Source organism: Ptychodera flava, chromosome 6, assembly GCF_041260155.1.
Source record: "Ptychodera flava strain L36383 chromosome 6, AS_Pfla_20210202, whole genome shotgun sequence".
NCBI lineage: Eukaryota > Metazoa > Hemichordata > Enteropneusta > Ptychoderidae > Ptychodera > Ptychodera flava.
Genome location: NC_091933.1, coordinates 14228372 through 14252321, shown reverse-complemented (window position 1 = coordinate 14252321; position 23950 = coordinate 14228372). Strand labels below are relative to the sequence as shown.

General features: G+C 37.5%; 2 protein-coding genes across 4 annotated transcripts in view; one reads left to right on the top strand and one right to left on the bottom strand.

Moving 5' to 3' along the window:
• The window catches only part of LOC139134916 (transmembrane protein 43-like), a 33027-nt gene extending 14151 nt beyond the window's left edge, over positions 1 to 18876 (bottom strand). The window contains exons 1-2 of one of the 3 annotated variants that reach the window (XM_070702011.1): positions 18733 to 18876; positions 16313 to 16498 (exon numbers count right to left, since the gene is read on the bottom strand). In XM_070702011.1, the coding sequence (XP_070558112.1) occupies positions 16313 to 16498; positions 18733 to 18747 (201 nt within the window). In that variant the 5' untranslated portion in view covers positions 18748 to 18876. Of the gene's footprint in view, positions 1 to 16312; positions 16499 to 18618 lie in introns of all 3 variants that reach the window. The other 2 variants (XM_070702010.1, XM_070702009.1) reach the window with 2 other exon arrangements.
• Positions 900 to 2738, top strand: LOC139134271 (uncharacterized). The gene is made up of 3 exons (XM_070701174.1): positions 900 to 976; positions 1468 to 1673; positions 2194 to 2738. The coding sequence occupies exons 2-3, from the start codon at positions 1497 to 1499 to the stop codon at positions 2242 to 2244; spliced, it is 228 nt and encodes a 75-aa protein (XP_070557275.1). The 5' UTR covers positions 900 to 976; positions 1468 to 1496; the 3' UTR covers positions 2245 to 2738.
• Positions 18877 to 23950: the final 5074 nt, after the last annotated feature.

The window sequence follows — 23950 nt, the reverse complement described above, 5'->3', positions numbered from 1 at the left end:
CTCCCCGGGGAAGTGGGAAAATGGAACGTTACCGGGGAACAAAATGACCGACGACAACAACAATATACACCGGGAAATCAACTATTTCACCACAGATTAGCTATTATATTGGCCAGTCTATTTTCAACAACTCAAGCATGTCACGTCAACTATTTTGATTAACTGTACCAACCAATAAGGCGATTTTTCTCCATGAGCACCAGTGTTGTCTGTTTGTCGTCCGCCATATTTGTTATGGGGCAGTGAAATCTACCCCGAGGCACCCCGACCATGATGTCACACGATAATCGAACAGAAACTGGGTTGTCCCGGGCCGCCCAAGGGCGCCTCGAGGAAGATAATCGAACGCACCCCTGGCCATTCTAAAACAGAATCTACGTACCAAATTTGATTCTGATCTGATGAGTTGTTCTTGAGATATTGAACAGACAGACAGACACCACTACGACAGCAGCTCACGTGTGTGAACATGTGAGCTAAAAGTGGGCGGCGTAGTGAGAGGAACAGGTAATGTGATAGTAAGGACTCTTGGATCACAGCCTCGCTGCTTTAACGCTAGTAGCTTGCTCCATTACGTTTCTAGGGGCTTTGTATGAACAAACAATAACTTTGTACTTAATCTTGAAGCAATTGTGATGTCCTGAAAATCATAAATGGACATATTGAAAAGGGAAACCTATTCATCTTGTAATCAAGCATGACATCAGTAACCCAGGGCAGATAATTGAACAATGCCCCTACATTAAGGAATGCAGTTGTCTCCTCAATTATAGGCAGCTACATGTATTGATGGAAAAATATTTTCTCTAGCTGCAGGCTCCATGGCTGTTTAGCCTGACCCTTGATTAGTTGTGCCAATGTCACATGACCTACGGTATGCTAATCACCATAGTCTGCTTATTTACGGCTGGTTGTCAGTGTTACCAACTGGTTGGATTTGTCGTGAAGATTTAGCAAGTTCCTTGCAGTGAAAACGGTAAAAATATTGCCTTCTGTATTCTATGATGGTTTTACCTGTTTACCTACATGTAAATTGGTTTATATTCCTGTAAAATAATCCAGAAATTGAGAGAGCATGGCTGGGTGATCTTCAATTACAAACTCACCTACCTTGCTGATTACCGACAAAAGAAATAGACAAACATAGAGAAACAAACAATTTTGTCAATTGATGGTCAAATTGGGCATGGTTATACCACTTTTTAAATACCATACCAAAGCTGAAGCTATCCATTTTGGTTGCAGAAATCTTGTTTTTCTTACTCTCTTAATGTGGATGTTTTGAATTTGAGAGTTTAGGCAAAAAAAATTTGCAAACGACAATCAATATACTAGTATATTATTAATTTCCGTTTTTATCATCACCAGTTCAGGCATTACAGGAAAACATTTTGCTCATCTATAGCCACCGTCCATGGAGTGACTGTGATCTAAACTGTCCCTGTTGTCATTTTTATTGTTATTCAGAGACAAAACTGTCCTGGTATCCCCCAACCATGAAGACGCTGGTTGTTTTACTCATTACTCTCCTGATTGCATCCAAATTTGTTGTCATTGATATGGATGCTCGACATGGCGGTGGCGGGGGCGGTGGTCGTGGTCGTGGTGGAGGCAGAGGCAGAGGCGGAGGCAGAGGTGGAGGTGGAGGTATCATCAAAACGAATCTCAATCAAGTACAGTTTTGTATATCTCTGTTTTCTATATCACTAACAAATCACCATTCACAGGATATTGAGAATACAACAACAGTCAGAATCATTCTACTTCCTTTGCAAAATTCACTTGTTAGATGATTTACATTCATGTATAGCAAAACTGGCCATGTGGTGAGACAACGGCTTGGTTTTTGTCAGATTTTGCCTGCCCCTGTGAACTTCTTTTGCAACTGACTTCAAAAATACATCCCATAGAGCTATTCCAGTGAATATCAAAAGGGCGAAGAAGTGCTTTGCACTGACTACTTTTATTACTACACCATTAATATCGTTGACACTGGAGGGCCCTTCAGTCATCGAACTTGATATCTCTACAATATCATGAACAATTCTACTAAATGTGAGTTATCCGAGATTTAGTTACTTTTTCACTTTAGTGAATGTCAGAACCTTCTCGAGCCCTTTCCATCTCGAATCATTAAACTTATGTCTTTAAATGATGTCTTTATAATAAACCAAATTGTTTTGTAAATTCCAGGCCCTGAAAAGACCACCCCCTGGACGGAGAAGATTAGATAGTCCACAGTGACAATGAATAGTGTTTTCAATGATACACCACCCTGTCGACCGGCCGGTCCTGAAGATGGATTGTTTCAGAATATATTCGACTATGGGAGTCTTGCCAATGGCTTACATTACATTTTACATTTGCACCAATAATCTAAGATTGTGTTCACCAATGATTTTGGAGTATCAAGCGAAAAAAGAGGGAAAATAGGAGAAAAAATTCTTATGAATCATCACTACTATTATACAAATCTGAGCCGAAAACTCAGTTTTCAATATGGGTATCTACTGTATGCACTCAAATGAAAGCCTTGGACTTGTTGTCGCGTTGTTCATCAAAGGAGATAGCTTGCTACTTGCAATTGTACAATGTTGATATCCATGTAACATTTGATATTATTCAATTTATAGTTAATATGCCGCCTAGATATTTTTCATTTCTAATTGTTCACAGCACGATATTAAAAAAGCAAGCATTATGAGTGCCAGTGCAGCGTCCAATTCTTTATGGAAGATTGAAGTGATATTGACTATATGCTATGCATATTTCCCCAATATTTATGGTCTGATCTAACGGAGTTTTGCAGCTTAAATATTCAGACCTAAAAGAAGCAAGTTGCAAGAATAGCTCTCATTCCCTAACACTTCACAAAGAGTACAATTTGTCACGGTGCTGTCATGTGACCCAAGGTCTGTTTCTGATTGGTTACTGCGCACGATGATTAGAGCTCTGTTACATCACTGAAACATTCTGGAACAACTGATTCAATTAACTCTCCCTTTTGCAACCCCCTCCTTACTCCGCCCACCAATGTCCCCTATTTCCTAAGGGACGTTTAATATGGACGAGCCGACACATCAAGTTCACCGATAGAAAGAGGGGCATGGCCATTGTCGGAACACCAGAACTCCCTTGTACTGTGATGGTGAAAGTTACCTTTCATGCACTTTGTAATGTATGCAAGAAGACAGTCAACCGTTTTCTATGTATTTTATTGACATTGATTAACAATGTCCTGCAGCATATTGAAATAAGTTGGAGGTTGTAAGTTGACAAAGGGCAGAGGGTCAGACAACTAATAAAATTTGCACAGATCCTGGTTGAAGACGTGATCTACAAAAACATCTCAACATCATTTAGTAATTACCCGGTACTTTAGAAGAAGACAGTCAACCATTTTCTATATATTTTATTGACACTGATTAACAATGTCCTGCAGCATATTTGAATAAGTTGGAGGTTGTAAGTTGACAAAGGGCAGGAGGTCGGACAAATAATTAAATTTTCACAGATCCTGGTCGAAGACGTGATTTTCAAAAACATCTCAACATCATTTAGTAATTATTTTACTTTGATTGTCCCAATTTCAAAAACACTGTGGTGTCTGATTTGATATATTTAATTGGCAATGCTTTAAAAAGTGGTCCGTCTTCCTCAAATGTTTACAGGCATCTTTTCAAATTGACATATGATGCCTCAAACTGAAGCATGGCAATAAGTAAAAGATCTGGAATTACCTTAATTGGAACTTGCTATTTCAAACTTTAGAAGGCAAAGTTCTCAAAAAAATACCAGAGCATCGATCTTTGTTTCACGGTGTACCAGACCCTTCACTACCAGACCTGTTTAAGGAGTACGCACCTTGACAGTGCACAAACTTTTGCTCAAACTTTCCTCAATGAAACTTTCAACCATTGTCTTACCAAATCAGGAGTCACCATACAAAGTTTAGAACTAGAGAAACAAATTCCCTAATATGTACCATTATTTAGAATTCAAAATGGCTGCCATTCCTTTGTTAAGTCTTTGGGGATTTTTTTTTTTTCGTCAACAGTGAATATTGTAATGATTTCAAATCTGAATATATGTCCCAGAGACACACTCTAGCCTAACAAAGAATAGTTATGCAGTGAATGGGCTGCCACCCTAATTACAACATGTCATTAAATAAGTCAATTAGTAATTTATCAACAGGATGTTGCCAAAATCTTTTTGCATTCTATTATAACACTGACAGATTATCACCTGTACCACATTTCATAAACAATACTGCTAAATGTCAATGAAGTGCATTACAACACTGTGAGATCAACATCTGTATGAAGTTTCATCATATTTAATGCAGTATTTCTGGACATATCATACTAGTTAAGAAAGTTCATTTAATATGTAAATTAAAAATTCATTAACATGACACTGATAAACATCTTTATTCAATGTTAAAGCAATGTGAGCTCAACATCTGTACCAAGTTTCATGAAATTTGATGAGCCATCTCTTGACATATCAGCCTTATTATGAAAATTCATTAAATATGCAAATCAGCAATTAAATGACATGATGCTACGACATATCTATGCACGTCATAACACTACTGGAGATCAATATCTGTACCATGTTTCATCAAATTTAATGCAGTATTTCTTGACATAGCCTACAAATTAGGAAAGTTCATTAAATGTGCAAATTACCAATTAATTTGTATGACACTTCTAAGTCTCTTTTATTTTATTTGATTTGATTTTCGTCAACAGCGCCAGCCTGCAGCCACTTACAGAGAGGTCAAAATATGAAATATAAAATATACATCTATTGAATGACAAAAGTGAAAATGAAGAAACTACATACAAGAAACATATGACAGAAAGATTAGAATCACCATAGACAAAACTGCAAAGATGTTTGTTTTGTAAATTTGCATTGCATTGGCAAAGATATCAATATTACTAGTACTGTTAAGTGAATTAATAAGTGGGAAATGCAACCAATGAACACTCTCTTTGCAACATTGACTCTATTATGAGGTACAAAAATTAGGTCTCTTCATCTCGCACACAAACAAGGAACATTGACACCAAAGAAGATACACTACCTGGACAATTAAAATGTGACAAAGGACAGCTGCGCAGGAATACACAATCAAAAATATCCCTTCAATAACCATGTTGTATTCTAAAATCTGATGTGTTGTATTCTAAAATCGGACAATTGCATTTGTTACAAACAAATGATGAAGAGCAGGAGCATTGTCAATCAAGACTAGAATTGCACTTAACAAGTCATTGACAATGACATAGTCCCCACTTGTAATAGGAGTATTAGTCTTGAGGGGGCAGGGAAATGAGGTCATTAAGAAGTATCACTAAAGTGTATATGTTCAGATCTATGGACACATAGGTCTATGTCATTGTTCCAAATTTGAAACAAGAGGCATGTCTAAGTTCTGGTTCTAAATCGGGAAAAAAGATCAAACCTCTAGCTGTATTGGCCAGCACGAAATACATATGTGCATAATAAATGAGGTACAAGATGTGACATCTTAAGGTCTATTATCCTATCAAAATTGAAGCGTAAAGAACTTGTGATTACTGAGTTATGCATATATATGCATATTCAAGGTCTAAGGTCATCAAGGTCACGTGACATTTTGAAAAAAACATTGTATTGCTAATTAATCCATATATGCCAAAATTCAGACCTCTAGCTCTATTGGCTTGCCCACAATTATATATGGGCATAATTAACGAGGTAAGGCATGTGTTGTCATAAGGTCTCCCATCCTACTAAATATAAGGACATAGCACTTGTGGTTACTTATTTATTGACATAATCGTGTACTTTAGGTAAAAGGTTATCGAGGTCACATGACATTTTGTCAAAAAATTTCTATCCTATAGTCTATCCCTATATACTAAAAATCATACATTTACCTCTATTGGCTTGTTCAAAATTAGATATGCACATAATGAATCAGGTACAATATGTGGCGTCATAAGGTGTCCCATCATACCAAATGTGAAGGGTGTAGCACTTGTGGTTCCTGAGTTATGGACAAATATGTATATTTGGGGTCAAAGGTCACCGAGGTCACGTGACATTTTGTCAAAAAATTGTATTGCTAAGTTATCCCTACATACCAAAAATCAGACCTCTAGCTCTATTGGCTCGCTCAAAATTAGATATGCACATAATTAATGAGGAACAATATGTGGCGTCATAAGGTGTCCCATCATACCATATATGAAGGGTGTAGCACTTGTGGTTACTGAGTTATGGACAAATATGTATATTTTGAGGTCAAAGGTTACCAAGTCACGTGACATTTTGTCAAAAAAAATGTATTGCTAAGTTATGCCTATATACCAAAAATCAGACCTCTAGCTCTATTCGCTCACTCAAAATTAGATATGTGCATAATTAATGAGGTACAATATGTGGCGTCATAAGTTGTCCCATCATACCAAATATGAAGGGTGTAGCATTTGTGGTTACTGAGTTTTGGACAAATATGTATATTTGAGGTCAAAGGTCATTGAGGTCACATTACATTTTTTTCAAAATAATTGTATTGCTAAGTTATCCCTATATACCAAAATCAGACCTCTAGCTCTTTTGGCTCGCTCAAAATTACATATGCGCATAATTAACGAGGTACAATATGTGGCGTCATAAGGTGTCCCATCATACCAAATATGAAGAGTGTAGCACTTGTGGTTACTGAGTTATGCACAAATATGTATATTTGAGGTCAAAGGTCATTGAGATCACTTGACATTTTGTCAAAAAATTGTATTGCTAAGTTATCCCTACATACCAAAAATCAGACCTCTGGCTCTATTGGCTCGCTCAAAATTAGATATGCACATAATTAATGAGGTACAATATGTGGTGTCATAAGGTGTCCCCATCACACCAAATATGAAGGGTGTAGCATTAGTGATTACTGAGTTATGGACAAATATGTATATTTGAGGTTAAAGGTCACCAAGGTCAAGTGACATTTTGTCAAAAAAATTGTATTGCTAAGTTATCCATATAACCAAAAATCAGACCTCTAGCTCTATTGGCTCGCTCAAAATTAGATATGCATAGATATGCACATAATTAATGAGGTACAATATGTGGCGTCATAGGGTGTCCCATCATACCATATATGAAAGGTTTACCACTTGTGGTTACTGAGTTATGGACAAATATGTATATTCGAGGTCAAAGGTCACCAAGGTCACATGACATTTTGTCAAAGTGTCTGAGATATCTGCGTGAACGGATGGACTCACGGACTGACATGACCCAATCTATGAGCCCCCTGGACTTTATCTGTGGGGACTAAAAACTGTGTCACTGCATCCTTTTTGCAATATGAATATGATGAGAAACTAAATTTTTATTTATCTTGGCCTTATACATGGGAGCCTATGTACTGCCTTATAGATGGGAGTCTATGGACTGCCTTATACATGGGAGTCTATGGACTTCCTTATACATGGGAGTCTATGGACTGCCTTATACATGGGAGTCTATGGACTGCCTTATACATGGGAGTCTATGGTCTACCTAATACATGGGAGTCTATGGACTGCCTTATACATAGGAGTCTATGGTCTGCCTTATACATGGGAGTCTATGGTCTGCCTTATACATGGGAGTCTATGGAGGTGAAAACTAAAAAGTCCTCTACCACGGCCAAATTTGATCGCATTGTGAAACAAATCGACGTGCATCTGTATGAGGTATGGTACTATCCTTGTACCAAGTTTGAACGAAATCGCTCAAGGCGTCTCTGAGATATCTGCGTGAACGGACGGACGCACGGACGGACGGACGGACGCACGGACGGACGGACGCACGGACATGACCAAACCTATAAGTCCCCCCAGACGGTGTCCGTGGGGACTAATAAACCATTTATTTTATTTACTCCGATCAGTAAGAGCATGAAGAAAGGAGAGAAAATGATAGAGAAAACAGTGTGAAAATCTCAGTAATACTTTATGGGTCGCCTGTGCTTATACATGGGGAATCTATGGACTGCCTTATACATGGGGGTCTATGGAGGTGAAAACTAGTGTGAAAATCTCAGTAATACTTTATGGGTCGCCTGTGCTTATACATGGGAGTCTATGGACTGCCTTATACATGGGGGTCTATGGAGGTGAAAACTAAAAAGTCCTCTAACATGGCAAATTTGATTGCATTGTGAAACAAATCGACGTGCATCTGTATGAGGTAGGGTACTATCCTTGGCCCAAGTTTGAACAAAATCGCTCCAGGCGTCTATGAGATATCTGCGTGAACGGACGGACGCACAGACGCACGCACACACGGACGCACGGACGGACGCACGGACATGACCAAACCTATAAGTCCCCCCGGACGGTGTCCGTGGGGACTAATAAAACCAACAATGTGATTTGCCCTGGCAACAATATGGTCTATATGTTTGTTAAAAGAAAGTTTTGTGTCTAGTACGATACCAAGGTCTTACTGATGATTAAGCCTGGCAAGAGTTTTGTTACTGATGTGATAGTTGTGGCATTCTTTTTTCAAAGAAATCGTCATTGTGCCACATTTGTCAATACTTATATAGGGGTAATTTCCATGTATTTGCCACAGTACAAGTTTGTCTAATGATGACTGCAAATTGTAGCAGTCTTCAAAAGTATAAATTTTATTGTAAAGTTTGGTATCATCTGCAAATAAAAAAGAATTGCTCTGTAGAGTAAGGGGTTAATCGTTGACGTATAAAACAAACAAAAGAGGACCTCAGATGGATCCTTGTGGTACGTACCCCACACCACTTTGACAGATCCTTATGAAAACAGTAATATTATAACTTATGAAACAAGAAAGCATGGTTTATTTTATCAAACGCTTTGCTGAAATCAGTGTAAATGACATCTAATTGTGCTCTATTGTCAATGACATCGTATGCACTTTTGAGGAGAATAGTAAGATTTGAAGTTGTTCATCTATCCTTAACAAAGCCACGCTGCTCATTGACAATCAGTGGATTAATATGGGCGTAGATCATATCCGTAATAAGACGCTCAAAAACCTTAGATAATGTAGGGAGTAAAGAAACTGTCTGTATTTAGTGACCATGTCTCTACTGCATGATTTATGAATTGGAATAATGTTTACCGATTTCCAGACATGAGGAAAACATCCTTGATAAAGAGATGTTGAAAACAACTTGTGTTAGTACCTCAATAGAATGTGACTACAGAGATTATCACATCCTGGGGTCTTTTTTGACATCCAAACATGATAGAAGGCCATGAACCTTGCTCAGTTCTATTTTCATCATAGGCATAACATTGTCTGAAAAATTACGAACATCAGGATAAGAATCTATGGCTGAGTCATTTGAATCAGTGAAAACTGAGTGGAAGTATCTGTTAAAAAGTTCTGCTTTCTCAAATAGATCGGAGGCGGACATATTATAATATTTTATAACTGAGTGGAAGGAATGGTCCTTAGACCTTGCTCTCACTAGCGACCAAAATTGCTTTTCATTAACCACAATTTCATCAGCTAGACTATTGATATAAGATTTATATTTTGTTGGCTAATATCTCAAAGGCAGCTCTCTTAAGCCAAAACTGATCACAACTGTTGTGGTCTTCCTTTTTTAGACAGAATGCAGCTTCCTTATCCTTAGGTGCTGTAATTAATTCCCTGTCGTACCAGACAGGAAATTGTCGTTTTGGTCTCTAAGATGGAATAAAGTCCTTAATTAATCACTGCATAAGTCATATCATAAAAAGTTCAATAGTGTCATCAATATGCAGATCATCAAGAATACACCATGGCAGCAATTCTGGAGTCCTAGTCATTGCATTAAAATCAACTGCTTAAAGTTATAGATTACTCAATACTCCAAAAGGACTCTGTCCTACTGGTGAACATGTATGAACACAACACAGAATTGTGGTCAGACTAAACAATGTTCAAGCCGATTCTGACATTATCAATAGGAGTGGAACATAAAAGTCAAAACCAAGTCCAAAAAATGATTATTGCAATTAGGGTGATAATTACATTGATATATATCATCAGAATTTAAAATGACATAAATAAAATATGAATACAAAGTATCTAATGAGTGATCCAGACCAGCTGATATTAATGACTCTTGGATCACAGCCTCATTACTTGACGCCAGTAGCGTGCTCCATTATGTTTCAAAGGGCTTTGTATGAACAAACAATAACTTCGTACTTTATCCTGAAGTAATTGTGATGTCCAGAAAATCATAAATGGACATACTGAAAAGGGAAACAATTCATCTTCTAGTCAACCATGACATCAGTAACCCAGGGTAGATAATTGAACGATGCCCCTATACCAATGAATGCAGTAGTCTCCTCAATTACAGGCAGCTATTGATGGAAGAAATATTTTTCTCAGGCTCCACGGGTCTTTTGCATGACACTGGAATAGTTTGCGCCAATGTCACATGACCTATGCTCATCACCATAGACTGCTTATTTACGTCTGGTCATCAATGTTACCAACTGGTTGGATTTGTCCTGAAGATTTGGCAAGTTCCTCGCAGTGAAAAAGGTAAAATATTGCCTTCTGTATTCTATGATGGTTTTACCTGTTTACCTACATGTACATTGGTTTATATTCCTGTAAAATAATCCAATAAATTGAAAGAGCAGGGCTGGGTGATCTTCAATTACAAACTCAACCTACGTTACTGATTACCGACAAAAGAAATAGACAAACATACAGAAACAAACAATTTTGTCAATTGATGGTTCAATTAGGAATGGTTGCACCACTTTTTAATAAGGTTTTTGAAATGGCTTTTTGTACTGAATCTTTTGTGAAATTAAAAAGAAATTACAATATCACAATGACATTTTCACGCATTTCTATATGTAAGTTAATTGAATTAGCTGCTACTGTACTGTACTGCTCATCATTAGAAACCTGAAGGTGACCAAGCAAAATTGGAGTTCCAAAGTTGGCTCTCTCAAAACTCAAAACCATGAAGTTGTTCCATCTCCAGAATCGCTTAATATTATACATGAAGTTCTCCACAATACAGCTCCAAGTATATGTGTTGGAAATGGTACAACGTCAGACTTGCCTTTCAAACATGGAACTGTTCCACGACATAACTACAAAACAAGTGCACTGAATCTGTGTCGAAACTTTTCGATAAATTTTGCTTTAGTACAACAGGAACCAGTTTCCTTGGCAGTGAATTTTACAAATCAGGTTGATTCATACCAAAGCTGAGAGCTATCCGTTTTGAAATGTTGATTGGAGGCAATCTTGTTTTTCTAATCTTTCAATGTGGATATTTTAAATTTGAGAGTTAAGGCAAAAAAATTTGTAAACAACAATCAAAATATATGCTTATTTTATTAATTTCCGTTTTTATCATCACCAGTTCAGGCATTACAGGAAAACATTTTGCTCATCTATAGCCACCGTCCATGGAGTGACTGTGATCTAAACTGTCCCTGTTGTCATTTTTATTGTTATTCAGAGACAAAACTGTCCTGGTATCCCCCAACCATGAAGACGCTGGTTGTTTTACTCATTACTCTCCTGCTTGCATCTGAATTTGTTGTAGATGATACGGATGCACATGGTGGCAGCCGTGGTGGTGAGGGTGGAGGCATCATCAAAATGAATCTCAATCAAGTACAGTTTTGTATATCTCTGTTTTCTATATCACTAACAAATCACCATTCACAGGATATTGAGAATACAACAACAGTCAGAATCATTCTACTTCCTTTGCAAAATTCACTTGTTAGATGATTTACATTCATGTATAGCAAAACTGGCCATGTGGTGAGACAAAGGCTTGGTTTTTGTGAACTTTTGCCTGCCCTGTGAACTTCTTTTCAAATTAACTTCGAAAATAGTAAGCCCGATAGAGCTTTTCCAGTGTGTATCAGGAAACGGGCAAAGAAGTGCTTTGCACTGGCTACTTTTAATATTACATCGGGAAAAATCCTTGACACTAGAGGGACCCTTCAGTCATCAAACTTGATATCTACAATATCATGAACGACTACTAAATACGTATTATCTGAGATTTAAGTTACTTTTCCCCTTTAGTGAATGTTGGAAACTTCCTGAGCCCTCCCCATCTTGAATTATTGAACCTTTGGTCTTTAAACGATTTCTTTTAATAAACCAAGACTGTTTTGTAAATTCCAGGCCCTGAAAAGACCTGTACCACCCCTTGGTTGGAAAAGATTAGATAGTCCATAGGGACAATGAACACCGTTTGCAAAGATACACCACCCTGTCGACTGACCTGAAGATGGATTTTTCAGAATATACTCAACTACGGGAGTCTTGTCAATGGCTTACGTTACATTTTACATTTGTACCAATAATCTAAGATTGTGTTCACCTATGATTTAAGAGTATCAAGTGAAAAAAAGGGCGAAAAATAGGAGAAAAAATCTTATGAATCATTATTACTATTATACAAATCTGAGCTACAAATTCAATTTTCAACATAGATATCTATTGTATGCACTTGAATGAAAATCTTAGACTTGTTATCGTGATGTTCATCAGAAGAAGATAGCTTCCTACTTGCAATTGTACAATGCTGATATCCATGTAATATTGTGATAGTAGTAGTAGTAGTAGTAATTTATTATAGTGACTAGTGATAAACACCAAGCCACAACGGGCTTATTAGTCACTTTAAAATAAAGTTAAATACATGTGAGGAAAGCTGTTCCTAGAAAATCTAAATACAAACAATTACATTTTCACAGTACAAATCAGGTAAGTCATTTGAAAACCAAGATCAACGGCTGAAAATTAACGCGTTATATATGTTAGCGATTCACGATTTCTGTTCTCAAATCGTTATTGGCTTCGGTCCAGCTACAAACATTCAAATGTGCTATTTTAAGGTAAGGATCAGTGTTTCGTTGGGCTTGGTGTTCTACCTAGTCATTATCTTCATTTTCCGTTATTTGTCGACGATGAAGCTGTCCAATCACGCTGTTTTTTGACAATACGACCACTGCCAGTTATACGAAAGTCCGAACCGTTTGGCAGTTCATTGAGTAGGGTACGCGAATTTAGTTCCAATAAACGCTCTGTATGTGACTTGCTTGCCCGCAGGAACACTTTTTGATACTTGGCAATTTCTTTAATTCCTGCTTACGCCTCAGAATCTCAATTTTCTGTTCAAGCGTTTCCATAGCAAATTTAACAAGCCCAGGGGAGCTTGGGCGTCGGGAACGCAGACGGGCTACTTTTACAACTTGAACCTGTGGTAGATCACTCAACTTACTCAATATATCATTTTTCATCCGTTTCTTCCGGAATATTCGATGCAATAATGCAGAGGTCATTATTATTCAGCGGGTTTACCTCGGCCGCACCTCCGTTGTTCCTCAGTCTTGTTGTCTCGTTACCATTGCTTCCAGACCCGTCAATTTTGAGTCTATTCTTGCAATATCTAATACAAACTCCTCTCTCAACTTATCCATTTGAGTATTAACCGATTTCATAATTTCATTTCGGAGTTTATCTACTTTTCCCTCCAGACCTTTCTGACCAGCTTCCAACTTGCGTAATATTGTCATCATCTCATTGTTTCCAGCCTCCACGTTGTCGGTTTTACCTGACGTGTGTCGTGGACGTTTTCCTGTTTTCTCACCACTTATTGACGATGCCATAGTGTACCGGTATACTTTGTCCACTAGGTGTTTGCAATATCCTTAACCTTCACGTGTCAGCTATGAAATGACGAAAGTTTGTCGGTAAAATCGCAAAAATAGACATTTTTCAGGAGTCGAAGTGCAGCGGGTGTTACTCGAGGAAACAATTTATAACTAATATGCCGTCTAGATATTTTTCATTTCTAATTGTTCACAGCACCATTAAAAGCAAGCTAAACGAATGATAGTGTAGCGTTCATTTCTTTATGGAAGTTGGAAGTGATATTGACTTTGTAATTTATTTATGACTGCCAGTGTGAGAAACAGTTTATCTGGAGAATAATCTACACGCGGTCATAGGAATTTTTCAGGTGAATGAGTTCATTAATCCGTCATCATTGTGCAACTCTGATCATGCATGAAGTTACCAAGGAGATCCAAATTAAAATCTTGAAAATTTTGCAAACTATTATTGCTGGTAAGATAGCTCTTCTAAAAGCAATAAAACTGCCAAATGATCAAGTAAAACCATATTATGAAGTAACAAATGTGCGCTGTGCATATTTCCCCAATATTTATGGTCTGATTTAAAGGAGTTTGTAATCTGTGAAAAGTTCCATGAAATTTTGTGCAGTATATTTTGATATATGTCAACACTGTCATTACTGTCTTTATAGGAACCATTATATAAAAAATGATACATCATAACTTCATCAATATGCAAACCACACTAACAAAAATCTAATCAGCTCTTGCCATTAGCATATGGTACCTGTTTACCAAATCTGACTTGAATCCATTCAAGCCTTTTTTGAGTTATCATGTAAACAGACAGACAGACAGACAGACAGACAGACGGACACACACACACACACACACACACACACACACACACACACACACACACACACGTCACTACAACATCAAATATGCACATTAGCAATTAACTGACCCAATACTGACATATTTCATAGTGTGCTATCAGAACTCTGTGTGACGGACATCTTTACAAAGTTTCATCAAATTAAGTTCAGTCACTTTGGAAAAAGTCATTGTCAATGTCATAGTCCCAACTTCATTAATAAAATGGCTGTCAGACAGCCATATCATGCATATTGGATCGGATAACAAACAAATTGACATGCATTTGTATGATATAGATAGTAATCTTTGTAATAAGTTAAATCGCTCCAGGCATCTCTGAAAATGCTTGAATGGACACATGCACACAGACATGACCAAACCTATAAGTTAAAGTCCCCCCTGACGCTGTACGTGAGGACTAATAAACTCCTCCTAGTAATTTCATCTGTTGAATGGATAAGATAATCGTTTTAAACCTTTTACATATGTACCCTATAGGTTGTATGACCATAACCCATACAGTGCACAACACAGACATCATGGATTTTACAGGTTCTGACCAAGACGGATAGATTCAGCAGTGTGCAGGGGCTCTGGCAGTCCACAACCTCTGACCCTGAGCTAGACTGAGAGATTCAGACAAGCGTAAAGTTGCCGTCATACTCATCCTCATCCTCAGCCTCAGGGGTTACGCGAAAATGAGGATGAGGATGACGCTACAGCGTCAGCTTCACTGGCGTCAGATCCAATTATTACCGTATGCGTCTTATGGAATGATAAGTTTAAAACACGACTTTAAACATGTGCTCCAACTTTCATATCACTGTAAATGTTAATCAAAACACAGTGGGGTTTGTATTTCATAATATTTAGTAACCTCTCCTCTTAATATCCGTTTCTCACGATGTAGTTACAATGCAACATTCTTAGCCCTTAAAGTTCAAAGGTTGTATGTATAATACGTTGACTTCTCAGGCCTCAAGTCATAGTTTTTTCAAGTTAATTGTTTTATATGTCCTCTTAATAATTAGGGCTTTCATATCGCCTCTCATGGTGGCGATTTTTACACATTTCGGACCGTGTATACTTTTTTGCACCAATTTTTGGAAAATCTTAACGCAAGAGTTGAGAGGATACCAACAAACACATCCACGGATCCATGGCCTGAAAATTACGAACATTTCCAAAAAACTAGTCTGTATGAGATATTCTAACGATAAAATATTATCTGCGCACCAGTTTTACGATTAAAAAGAAAGTTGAGAAAGAATGGAGTTGTTATTTTCCTAAGTTATGGGCAAATTTTATCATTTATCCGTCATCGGGTAGCGTAACTTTGGCAATCTTCGGATATGACGCTGAAGCTGACGCTGAGAAGCGTCCTTTTCAGCGTCAGCTAGAAAGGTCACCTGAGGCTGAGGAGGAAGCCAACTTTACGTTCGTGAGATTCAGCAGAGATTCACGACCTTTAACCCTACAGTGTGGTGTAGGGTCAGAGGTGGTGGAGCACCAAAGCACCTACAATACACACAACTGAATCTTTTAATCTAGTTCTTACCCACTTCACTAATTTTTTTCTGCATTTTTACAATTTGCAGAAAGCAAGAAAACTGCTAGCAAAAGTTTAACGTTTTCTGAACACTTTGGTCATGATAACAAATTTCCCTTTTTATTGACCTAAGCCTACTCTAGCTGGCATATTACCACTGTATCCGTTACACAAGTAATATCAGTGTTCAATAAACTGCTACTTGACAACTGTTGCAAGTATTTTCCATTACCTCATTCCAAAACAGGACAACCATGGCAGAAAAGAGCAGGACAAAACCAAAGCATGTACTTGTAAAATTCACACCAAGTCTCTCTAGTAAACTGGAAATCTTTGTTTTGGCATATTTTGCTGTTTTTGCCTTGGAACCATTGGGATGGTACAGTAGAGGATTGTGCATTCCTGGGGCATCTGGATACTGAAAGGAAAAAAGGAAAAACCAAAATGTCAAATCCAAAACTTTTTCATGTCTACTTGTCATGAAAACAGTATCAGAGGTACAGTTGTCTAATGAAGGTGAATAAATTATATGATCCATCCACAGGCGTTACGTGGACCGGGTAGTTTGTAAAAGTGTACTTTATGCCATGAGTTTATGCTACGTTCCGACGTTCTGTTATGTAGCCTTGTCACCCTTATCAGCCTTATCATAAGGCTACATAACAGAGTGTCGGAACATAGCATAAACTCATGGCGTAAACAACACTTTTACAAACTACTATAGGTTCACTCAACTTGACATACTGTTCAGTTGAATCCAAACAACTATAACTTGTTTTCATGAAGTCCTGGGATTTTAGTCATACAACTCTAAAGCTACTAAACAAAGAATTAGATTTGATCAAATGCATAAGTTCTCTATAAGTATAACAATACAGTGAATTATGACCATTCCAGAGGACAATTCCAAATGAAATCCCCTCTTGGATTCAAGTTCGATTTAGTCATGTAATCTATTTTCTTGTACACATTTCCATCATGTCTCTGATGTAAAATGTTTTGATTTACAGACCAAAGAATGAAAAAGGTATGAAGGGAACAAATGGGAATTGCAGCATTGGAATCATTTGTACCAAAACTGAAGTTTTCATTGATTTGACACTTCAAACATTTAAAACATGATTATGATGTCATTATCAATGAAATAACAAAGTATTTATAATTTCACTTTTATCAAAGACATGATAATATTAATTTCCTCCTGTTTGCACGAGACAATGCCCACTTGGTGATCCTCTTCTTCTGTCAAAGGTCATGTTGGACCCATTACAGGCAATCATAGAAGAGGGAGACAACATTTCAAACATGTTTAGGGAACTTGTTCAGCTAACATGAAAATGTGTGACACAAAAAGGACTGTTTTGTCACTTATTCACGATTCAAAGATGTTGATTTCTGTGAGAGAGAAGTGTTAAAATGCAGATGATTAAATTGAAAATCTGTTCAGATGCTACTACTATACCCAGCTCACTAAGGTTTAATAACAATGCCAAGCTCCATCTTTAGCAGAGATTTAATTATACTCGATGCAAAAGACAACAATGAGTCGGAAGTCATCATTCTTTGTGGATTGCTTTGAGATGTCATGTCTGGATTTTCATTGTGTATGCAATAAGTATACTGGTACAACACTTACTTAATGGGGAATAGAAAAATATATTATATATTATTAAAAACGAAAGGAAATTAAATTATAACTCTGGGGAGTTTACTTCCTGTACCATCAATAACATCCACCTGTCCCGCACTGTGCCTTCATTGAAGCTTAACTGACAATGCATCAAATACTTTGTAATACTGAATCGTCTCTTAATTGTATTATTCATAGGTTTCTACATAAAAGTACAGAATTAGTTGTTCATAGTGCTTTGAAACGTCTGCTTGAAAGTTCAACCTGTCTCCATCATATCTCAATCCCTGAAGACGTTTCCTGAGACCATATACTGGAAAACATCAAGTATTCATATCGGGAAGCCAATGAAATAAAATTATGAGATTCCATCCACGTGGAAAATCTTGCATCGAACACGAATTACCTTACACTTTACAGTTTTATTGGTTTTGAAACTGTTGCCAACTTCTACTTAGTTCTAGTGTATCGCGCAGCTCCTCTACCCCGGTATATGGAAGCCCTTGTGGTCATTCAACAAATACTAAAGACCGAGCGAAATACAGCTGTTTCTGCTTCCAGTCAAATTGTTTTGGCACAACCCGTGGATGGAGTGTTCGTCAAAAAGTAGATTGCAGAGAAAGTGCTGAAAGAGGTAGCATGTCAAAGACAAAACACCTTAAATGGCTTGATGCATGCATGCAACACCGTGACAGTAAACCACACAAACAACAAACACATTTACAGTTACAACCAGTGACAGAAAAGCGCTGTGACAAAAATGAGAACAGGGCGCGGCGGGGTGCATCCCTACTAGCTTTGCTGCATCACTGACTGACAGTGACCGGATGGGTCAGTAACGGATTCGATGGTCATCCTTGAATCGATCATGTATGGGAGAAAAGAACATAGAGTACAGTACATCCTACATTCACCTCGTCTTCATCCTCACTGCTATTTCCATCAAGGGTAGCGGAGTCTGTCATCCTGTAAGGAAACCTTCGAGAAGAGGGTTCGTTATGGATTGTACGTCTAATACCTACGTGTGCTCGGTACATTTCCCTTGTTGAAGACGCGACCAAGTTCAACCTCTGACCCCGCAAGGAAAATTAGTACTGTAGTCGTCACCACATTAGCATCAGAATAGGAATCAAGGTGCAGGCGATGTGACCTTTGACATTAGATATCACCAGCATCAGATTCAGCATGAGTTTCCGTTATTCAAAAGAGTTTGTGGCAAGCAATGTTATTGTTACTGCGCAATAATTAAGTTATTGCTGGTGATAAGATTAAAATATGTTTGATCACAATCAGACTCAGCGCTTTGTATTGCTTGTCTCCGTTCATTTCTTTAATTTCTAGGACAAAGCTGTTGAATCTTTTCCGTTGAATCCGTATCGAGTAGAAACGAGGACAGGAAAGTTTCATATTTTATAAACAGGATTCAGGTCATATTGTTAACACTGTATTTCATCCTTCAAAATTATTAGAACTCAGTAAGAAAATCAAATTATTTAAATAGTTGTAACAGCATATCAAAAGTTTTAGCCCGAACTGTTTGGTACAGCACATTTATAACAATCATTGCTGAAGAACAAGTACTATGAGATTTACAGACATGATATATTTTTATGCATTGACTATTTTGATATTGACATTACAAAATTAACAATCTTTAATTTCAATTTCAGTTTTCCTTTTTTTCAGTTTTATTCCTCCCATGACATCTTCGAATACACAAAGTCAACCCTCTTTATAACTCACCACTTACGATGATATTTTCTGTCGTCTTCAATTTCTTTATAATAAAATCCCAAAATCTGTCTAAGTGTGTCTATTTTCTTATAACGCTTACACAGGGAACCTCAGATATAATGGTATGCGTCGTATAGTAATTTCCAGTGAAAGCTATGTAATTTTGTTTCTGGTGTGACTCTTTTTGCTATTAACCATACATATTTGTAAGTTATATTTACACTCACTTGTCCACATTTTGAATTTATATTCATCCTCAGACGAGTAAAAATATCTTTCACATGCTTTACAGACTTTCATTGCAATTTTAGAAACATCGACTTCTTTCCTTTTCTTGCCCAAAATAAATGTATGAAGACTATCTTCTGCAACTGATGCAGCAATTTCTTTTTGTTACCCCTGTTACATTTCGAGAAAAGAAAGTATACTTTCAAACAATCTTTATAAAAATAGGAAAGGATGTTACAAATTACGCTAGGCAGATTGCTTGGATCAACACTACTCTCATTACAATTTACAGTAAAGAAAAATATTTCCTCATTACTTTTTGGTCATGAAAAATAGTCTAAACTATGTAAATTCTAAAGCAAGTGTGAGTTTGTAAAAACTTGCAATACTTACACGTCATCTCTCTATAGGTGACATTAAAACGCATATTCTACATTTGGAACAATCAATGAAACTTTCTTGACAACATCAGGAGGCACATGTGATACATGTATTTTTGCTCAATGTAAGAGATTAGAGAGCCCAAAATGAAGATGACCATATTTCACGCGATATTCTCTAATTTCTTTGAAACACCTCTTTCCAGTCCCAAACTACTTTCAATGTTAGCCTCCATATTTATTTACAAACGGGAGCTATTATTCTTGTCTGTCTTGGTGACGTTTTCGCAAATTGCTGATGAGATCAAGCTGTAACTTGTTTAACAAAGTGCAGGTGAAGGTATTGGACGCAAAAAAGCTGATAAGATTTTGGTATGCATAGCTTGAAGGATAATGGAAGTTTTCCGACTAGGTGATGATCTCCAAACGAAGGGCAAGTTTATCTTTCTAATTGTTAGAATGTGCTGTATAGCGCCACCATTCAGTGTATCCTTTCATTGCGGCAAATATGTAACATGGCTGCTTCTTGTGTCAAGATACGTGCCAGAGTACGGGCCAAGTTCCAAATGAAGAACAATGCGCTGCTAGTGATGTTCCGTCAATAAAGGACGTTTTATCAGTATCGATCTGTGGGTCCATCCTGTGCTAATGTGGTGGTTTTCTGATGGGTTTCTGTCTTTCACGTGCTAATTTTGGTTGCGCTTGGGCGTAAAAAACAAAAACCGTCAGAAAACCGCCAGCATAGCTATGGATCCACAGCCATTGCCAGACACTCGCCTGCCGAAAGGCTGTGCAAGTGCAATCGTATAAAAACAAAAGTATAGCTTTCATATGCCAGAGATGGTGTTTGTGCTGAAAGCTGATTTCATGCCATACTTTCCGTAGACTGTACCGTACTCCTCTGTTTCTGTGTGTTACTGTTTGTCACACACTTTGTTTGTAGCTAGCTGAAATGATGCAAAAAATTAGTGTCTGCAATATTTATAGTTTATGTGTCTGTCAATAGAATGTGACATGAGCAACGACCAGATGTGATCTACAGACCAGGGGCGTGTCATACATCTCCAAAAGTAGTGCTTATATTGACACAAAAACACATCGACCCTCTTCGCTCATTTACCAGGAAATAAGGGGCGGACAACTTGATATGCTGGGGCGGAAGATTTTTTAATGAAAAAGATTCCAAGAGGCGTCCTTTGAAAAATAGTCCAACCAAACACAAGGATGACAGAAAAATACAAAAGATTGCCAGAAGATAAGGCAACAACATTCATTACTTTTCAATGGGGTGTCATTTTTTTGCAACACCTTTAATTTTCATTTTCAACTGTCATATCTGCCAGCTATCAAATCCAAGCAAACCATTGCTGCAGTGCGGTTAGTTGAGAATTGTACGTTAAATGACGGTTCGGCCTCGAAACTGTTTTGGACGTAGGCTTGGTTTCGACTCAGCTGATTACCTTTCACAGAAGTTTGAAGCAATCATGCATCTCTTGTCACCTTTTACATGCGTTACGGTTGCAGCCTAGAATCGATGCCATGCCTCAAAACTTCATCCTCACTGTGATTTCGGGGTTCACGTACCGGTGAACATTCTCGATACAGCTCCTGTAAAACAATTTTACGTGGTTAATACTCTCTACACTGCTATCTCCTCTCCTATCCTCTCCCCTCTTCGGCCGTGAGCATACATTCAGTGAAAATTGTAATAGCGTTACTGATTCCTGGTGGCTCTAACGTAATCAAGTATGAGCGTGGCCAGCATGAATTAAAGGTGAGTTAAACGACATAAAGTATTAACGAAAAACTTACGTTTCATCAATGTCTAATCTTCTTATTTGTTGCTGGTATCTTAACAATCGAGTAACCTGTATCAATGGCAGTACAACAAACTATATGCCTGCGCACGGTCCCTCGGACCGTGGCCTTAGAAGAGCCGCAGATATATGATTCTTTGTTGTTTCGGTACTGCATCCCAAAGAAAACTTTTCAAACCCACATACAACTTCCTACGTACATGTAATAGCCTGGAGACAAATCTAATTTTGTTTTTCCAATGTTTGATGGTGGTTTGTAATCGCATGAAGAGGCCATTTATAGGAAGAGCCAGCTTGTAAAACAAACCAGACGACACATTGCATGTAAAATATGATATAAATAAGGGCTGCAAACCTTTTGTATTAACACGCTACACCAAGCATGAAGACACGGTAATGCCAACAGCATTCACCAAATTAAAAGACAAAGCTACAATGACACAAACCTGATATGAACAGAAGATGCTCACGAGTTTCATTATGTATTGCAGTTAATGTGTAAATTTGAAGCTTTGCCACATGTTTGCAACTTTATTGAAAGTGTTATGATTAACATCATGAACAATATTCACCGCAGATTAAATCTAATATGTAATTAGTTAAAATAAAAATAATTAATTTCTTTGACTGCTGTCATTGTGTCACCACTTTATATAGCAAGTGTATTTTGGCTTTTTGCTTTGAAAAGAAAATGTTTCATCGGTTTTTTGTTCTTCATATATATATATATATATATATATATATATATATATATATATATATATATATATATATATATATATATATATAGCAGGAGGGATAGATGGATGTATATGTAATGTATGTATCTGCTATACAGAGTCTGTCTGACACAGAGTGAGTGTCTGACACAAAACGGGAGCTTATAAAGCTATGTTATATGAAATTAGCCACTACATATATCTTTTTTATTAACAAGAGTATGATGATATAAGCGCACTTTTGTACAAGTAATTTGATTTGATTTTCATCCAAAAGTGTCATTATACTATACATTGTTGTTTATGGCAAAACTGGCAATATCTGTACATTTATATCTTTGAAAACTAATATGCTTCTACTTCACTAGGAAATGGTCATTAAGAGGGCAATAGACCTTTTCCCGGTCATCCCACAATGCATTGTGGTGGCTATATCAAACACCGTTTATACGCTCAAAACAACGAAAACATACTGATTTGTGTTGTACAACGGATTGTTATTGAAGAACGGCACACATTTGCAATGCCAATTAATACCCCGTGTATATTCTATCCATCAGCGACGAAAATTTAGGTCAGGGTGTAATCTGCCATAGAGTTCTATGAGCAACATACCCTGTGTGTACCCTACAGCTAAAAAGTTCTATGCGTAACGTACGCTTCGTATACCCTGGCGCGCACTGCATCATGGAACCGGTAAAAGAATATTGTGTACAAGAAATTTGATTTCGGAATTTCACCAAAAAGTGTCATTTCACTGTACATGGTTCTCTATGGCGAAAACTATGATCATTTTGTTCCTATACAAAACTAGCAACATCTGTGCATTTTAGCTTTTTTGAAAACTGGTATGAATGTACTTCACCACAATACAGTGATTGAGAGGGCAATTGTGTACAAGAAATTTGATTTTTGGAATTTCTAGTCACCACACTTTTAAGTCAGCATTACAGCGTTCACAAGTACAAAATGTAAATGATCACCTGTCCAGTCATTGAGACATAACTGTTTCATGGGATAACCTCAGAAAACTGGTTCGTAAAATATTTGTTTTCTGTCCTGTTTAGAGTTATTTATCGGTATGATTTGCATCGAGTGAAAAGTTGAAGCACCCCCTCCCACCTTTATGGTACCCTGGAATTTTCAAGCGTCCCCCCCCCCCCGAACATCATATTTTTTCCGTGCCCCTTTTCCATTTTCTCTTCTCCTCCCCCCCCCCCACCGTTAATAATACTTGTTGCGTTAAGATACTATGCATTGTAACAGGCACGGTGACTGTACAAAGTCTCACAAACCTGTCGAACAGGTCCGTGTTGGAGAGAACGGCAGAGGAATTTACTAGTATAAACACTGCTCGACCCA